The following is a 6,000-nucleotide window of genomic DNA, read 5'->3' on the forward strand; positions in this document are numbered from 1 at the left end:
CCTTCAGACTTTCGTGCAATTCTTTGTCTCATTCATCAGTTTTCAGCTTTCTAAAAGCTGAAAACTGCTCACTTTATAAAAAGAAAAAAAAAAAAAGAGCATAAATCTTTCTCACTGCTGTGTTTGGTTGTTGCTGTTACATATATTCCTCAGTGCTATATTTGGCTCGGCCTGACGGTTTTGCGGATTGTTTCGCTGCCTCGCGTGTGTCTAAGTTGGCGACTGTCGGCGCGTGAAGAGCTTCAAAGGCCGACGTGCGGCGCGGAAAAGAAGATGAATCACACGAGCCTCTAGTGAGTGGAGATTCTCTGAGCTGTAGTTCTGTCTGAATCGTCTACCTGGTTGAACAGCTCAGGTTGGAGCAAAGCCCTTCAGAGAGCACCGTGTGGGAATCTGCCTTTAAAATCGACAGTAGTTAACCCTTTCATCCCCTTCCTGCATCTGATCGTCTCTCTGCTGCTTCAAACTCCTCTTCTAACCTGTAAAGTTAAAACATCTGCACATTTCAGGGAATTGGAATGCGTTCCAATGAGTCAACAACCTTGCAGCGGGTGTTAAACACATCTTTCTCTGTTAAAACTGTTTTTTTTATCGTCCTAATCTTAAATGTGTCCTTTGCCGAGAGCAGAAAATCGTGACATTTAACAGAAAGGAAAGAAAGCCAAGTCAGGTTTATTTGTATCACAGATGTCGACAACGAAGCACGTCGAAGTGCTTTACATGCTAAAATTGACACAATGAACAAATAAACAACAACAAAAGAGAACATGACAGCGGCAAAAAGGAGCAATAATGAACAGCCTTCATTGTCCTTAAAAAAAAAAGCACTTTGTCATTATATCTCTTTGACAAAGTTCGTCAAAGAAAATGATGCTTTTAAAGATACAAGAAAAACGAACAGAAAGGCCAACATCAGTCACACAGATTTTGGAAATATTTATAACTAATAATCAGCCCCATTGGTGTGAAGAGGAAAGGCAAGAGTGTAGGATTGATTTTAGTAACTAAACGTTGGGACAATGATATGCTCCGATAGAGAGCCAGCTTTACAGTTATTGAGAGAGCAAGTGGAAGGGAAGCGTTATGGACTTCCCAGGCACATTGTGCCATTTTGATAGCACAATCAAGTAACTATGTTACATTCAGTTGTTATAGAAATGCCGTACGTATCAAATATAACTTAAAAGAAATTTGACTTTGCAATTTAGCATCTTGAAATTGGGTCTCTGTCTCTTTAAGAAGCTCCTGCTCTTTCTGACAACGTTTGTCTCGTTAAGCCGTAACGTTCTCAGGAGCGTCGCAGGAGCTCCTGACTCCTTCATTACTCCATTAAGCTTCATTTAAAATGTATTTCCAGTGAAAGAGTTAGTGCTGGAAGCTTTACTGAGTGGAATAAAAAGTTTCAGCTAGCGTACATTCTGCCGTCCGATTTGTCACGGCAACAGGAGGTTTCGTGCCTCGTCTCGGTGGGCGTGGCTCGAGCCGCACGCCTTTAAACCTCCTGGCTCAGTTCCTATTGGTTTCCTGTGCACTCTTCTTCCTCTCTGTCCTGGCTGTGTCCTGAGCCTCACCGTCCTCCTATCACATCCTTTTTTCTCCATCCTTACCTTCCTGCTTCTGCGTGGACGAGCAATTCTACACAACCTGATTATGCTAATCCTTCTCCAATCTTATGAGATCTTCCCTTCCTGTGACCCATATTAGCTCTAATAAAGTTGTTTTGCAGGATGTTCTCCTACGTGCGGAGATGGCCGACTTGTCGTCGATATGGAGTCTTTATTGATCCCTGGGGCTGCTTTCATGGCTGATTAGCAGCCTGGTTTCATTCCGGACATTTTGTTACGGCTTGACTACAATGGGGGAAATTCATGAATTTGCTCGACGGCGACAATAGTATCTGAATTATTATAGCTCTGTATTTAAAGAGGTTGCGTAACATTGAATGTGTTATTGATGGTGACGTAAAAGCGGACTCGCTTTTACTAGAACACTTTTACGCCAACTGTTTGATGGGTCAGATACACTCAAGAAACAGTGACAGCAGCTCAGTGGGGGTCCAATTTCGTTTTCTGTCATGGGGTCCAAAATTCCTGGCGGCGCCCCCGTGTGTTCATAAACAGTAACTGGGCTAATAATTGCCCTAATCATTTTTTTTAATAGTTATTTGTAGCAAAACCATTCAAAAGACTAATTTGCAACCATGTAACAGTTGTTACAATACACTCTTATTGTTAAAAGGTTATTAGTAAGGAACAGAAATATCTATCTTTTGTTGTCTTCACTGACTGACTTGGACTTTTTTGGTGAAATTAATTTATTGTTTTTGCCCTGAGGACAGAACAGTCATTTTAATTCTGCAATATGTTCACTTGTCTGTAACAAAGTTCCAGGGCAGCATCCTGTATTGTGCCGTGTTTGTTGTTTGCAGCGATGGAGGAGCTGGATGGGGACGAAGTCAGAGTGTCCTCCAGGGGACGATTCGCCGAGAGAGACATCGTCCAGGTGCCGAAGAACTCACACACATTGCTTTTTCACCGCATCTGTTTGTTAAAAAAATAAAAAAATAATTTCTTTAGTTCTGTTTTGTATTTCCAACATCATGACTTCAACCATCCAATTAAAAAAAAAAATATTATTTTGTAACTCAAATGCGTTTTCTTTTTGTCCCTGTTTGAGGATTACATGGCTCCATCTTGGGTTCATATTTCATTTCATTCTTTCAAAGACTTTCTTTTGTGATCTTGGCTATAAATTTAATTAAAGAATTTTGTCCCAAACAGACTGATAATGCATGGTAGGGGGCTTTCCCCCCCCCCCATTTTAAACATGTTTGTGAAGTAAAAAGCAAACGCAAGCAAGTCACAAAAATCGTTTTTATTCACTTTTGCAATTGTCTTTGCAGTAGCGGGAAAAAAAACCTGTCATCCTCACACTCAGAAATGTTTCCTACACAGAGAAAACTTTGAGTTTATCTGAAATGGAAGGCAAAAAAAAGAGAAGCAAGAACAGATGATTCTGATAGAGAATTTAATAGTTAGCAAATGTTTACCAATGTCAAAGCATAATTAACCTTTAAAGCATCAGGATTTCAAAACTACTAAACTTTTCTCCATGCTGCTCCTATAATAAAGTCCTGGTTAACAGGAAGTCCTGGACTGTTTTCTCTGAGGTGCTGACCTATCAGTTAGCAACTTCTTGGCTTTTTTTTTAACAGGAGATTGCTGAAAAAAATTCTGTACCAGTCACATATTTCTTTTACATTTTGCTCCGATTTCTGTTAAATGCCTTTAGTAGACTAAAGTATGCTAATAGGTCTTTATTATTATTATTATTATTATTATTATTATTATTATTATTATTGTTTTCTTCCAGTTTGTTCCTTTCCGGGACTACATCGATCGGTCGGGTAACCAGGTCCTGAGCATGGCTCGGCTGGCTAAGGACGTCCTGGCAGAAATCCCCGATCAGCTGATGTCTTACATGAAGAGCCGGGGGATTGAAGCACGACCTCCGCAGCCCGCCACCTCTGACCCCACCTCTGACCCCAACTCTGACCCCACCAGCACTGGAACTGCAAAGCAGAGCAACACTCGTCCCTGACTGAGAGCAACAAGCAGTGAAGAGCAGGAGCTAGCTTGAGCAAATGGCCGTGTGTGTGGGTGTGTGTGTCCACTTCTGCATGCATGTGTGAGTGTGTAAGATGTGCAACTTCAGGGTTGGTTGGCATAAACCAAATCAGTAAACTGAGCCTAAAAGAGAGACAGCGCCTCTTTTCCGTTTTCTACATCTGAGGTGTCAGGGTAGGAGGTATGAGGTCGAAACTTTTACTTTATTTCATTTTTTTTGTTTGTTTTTTTAAGGTCAGACTTCTTCAGCACCTACAAAGTGAAACATTCTGCCAGCGCATCACACAGCTCAAATAATTCATTTTGTTCGGTTAAATGTCCGTCAGACTTCAGGTCTGCAGCTGCTGCTGTCTTTGGTAACTCCTGCAGAGCCTGAGACGCCTCGATTGGTTCTAGCAGCAGAACGTTTGTCTTCGTCTGGATCGTTTCATCTCAGGGTACTCCAAACGTTTGACACAAGCTAAAATCAAAGAAGCGAGGATCGCTTAGAGAGGCGTTGTCTCGCCTGGCTGCTGGTTTATCGCCGTTCATATCACACTGGTCAACAGCCAAAAAAATGTCTTTGTGGGGTTTTTTTCAACTATTTTAGGGTCATTTCGATGAGCTGAATCCAGAAATCACATTGGTTTTGCTCCATCAGGTCAAATTTCTGAACTATGGAGCAACATGAGCATCAAAATGCAGGATTTGTTCTCACATCTGGATCAGTTTGCTGAGAATCTGGATCAGTGAGTGATGAGCAGGAGGAGAGACTCCATCAGGACAGAAAAGAGACGGAGAATTTTACACAACAAAGACGAAATGTCCAATTCACATGTACTTACCCTTATCAGCGTTTATTGTTTAATTTAAGGAAATCCAAGTTTGTAATATTTATTTAATACACTCTGTTAGAAAACATTTCTTTTTCTCCAAAGACCTTTTTTGGATGAGAAATATTAACAGAAGTGATCTGATAAAGTCACAAAAATATCGTCAATTTAGTCCGAAGATCAGATTTCTCTAAATCGTATTAGAATAAAAACCTGATTGAGAAAAATGGAGGTCACTTTTGGATTCAGCGGTGCAAAATAATCCTAACTCAGTTGAAAAAAACACAGACAACTTCCAAAAAAATATATTTTTGTAACCCGGTGTTATTGAGAAAATGAAAGCTGGATATGGATCTCGGTCTCCCAAAGAATATTAAATGCTAACAGAACAGGAAACCTTTTATTCATGTAGGTAAATATAAAATCAGTTTTTTTTTGTGATATCCAATTTGAATTATAAAGTAATATTTTTAATAAGAAATTATTGTTTGTAGCCAGGTGAGTTATCAAAAAAAAAACAAAACAGTGCGTTATGTCAAACAGTGGTTGTTTAAATGCACCCTGGCATAATTTCCCAATCTAACACAAAACCTGCAGTTTGCAATATGTGTAAAGAAGCGTGTCAACTTTTAATAAACTGCAAAAACACAAAATCTCACCAAGTAGTTTTTAGTTCAAATATCTTAGTCTGCGTGAAATAAGAAAAAAAACCAAAAACCTATACGTAACTTTTCTAGAAGATATAGGAGCTTGTTTTAAGTAGATAATTATTTAATATTGATGAAAAAGTTCTAGATCCATTGGCAAATTATTTCACTAATAACATGGGAAAAATGTCTTGTTGTAAGCGAAACAATCTGCCAGTGGAACTGGCAATTTCTTACTTTTGGGAGGTCGTCAATCAGCAGATACTTGCATGTGAGGCCGGTCTTATTTATCTCAGCAAAGGTATAAAAATCAGCCGCTGTCCTCTTCTGCTCTGCTGTGAAAGAGGTTTGACTGTTAGCTCCTCCCACCAGGTCATGTCTGCACGTTTACGGTTAGCAATACTCACCCCACTGATGCAGACTGAGCGACTTTCTTGCTATATTTAGCAACAGTTTAGACAAAAAAAAAAGAAAAGGTATCGGCCAAAATCAGAATTGGTAGGTCGGGCTGCTTGAATATCGGTAATCTGCGATTTGGCCAGAAAACTGCAATCAGTGCAAAACTAAACATAATGATTCTCGTCAGTGTGCTAATCAGATCAATATACTGTCTTTTTTAGCTGAGCTGATGATTCAACACAGTTGGAGTGAAGTTAAGGAGTCAGTTTGTGTGAAGACAAAAAAAAAAAATACTGATCCACTTAATGAATTAATATACACATAACGGCTGTATTAATTGTAGAAACAAAAACACAAAAAAACTCAAGTCAAAATTTTCAAAGCAAAACTTTCCACCATAACTATTTTTCATTTACTGCTAACTGCATCAGCTGAGTTTGTTGTCACGGTGTAATTGTTTCTTCTGATTTTCATTTTTCATTTTTTAATCAACCCAGATCTCAAAGGAACAGATTA

The 6,000-nt window shown here is 39.3% G+C and overlaps 1 protein-coding gene across 1 annotated transcript in view; it reads left to right on the forward strand.

Annotated features, from left to right (window-relative positions):
- The window catches only part of LOC116710232 (copine-9), a 53,507-nt gene extending 49,748 nt beyond the window's left edge, over nt 1–3,759 (forward strand). Inside the window, exons 20-21 of the mRNA XM_032549150.1 lie at nt 2,429–2,502; nt 3,373–3,759. Coding sequence (XP_032405041.1) covers nt 2,429–2,502; nt 3,373–3,600 — 302 coding nt within the window. The 3' untranslated portion in view covers nt 3,601–3,759. The remainder of the gene's footprint in view (nt 1–2,428; nt 2,503–3,372) is intronic.
- The last annotated feature ends 2,241 nt before the right edge of the window (nt 3,760–6,000 follow it).

Source organism: Xiphophorus hellerii, chromosome 20 (assembly GCF_003331165.1).
Source record: "Xiphophorus hellerii strain 12219 chromosome 20, Xiphophorus_hellerii-4.1, whole genome shotgun sequence".
NCBI classification, from domain to species: Eukaryota; Metazoa; Chordata; class Actinopteri; order Cyprinodontiformes; family Poeciliidae; genus Xiphophorus; species Xiphophorus hellerii.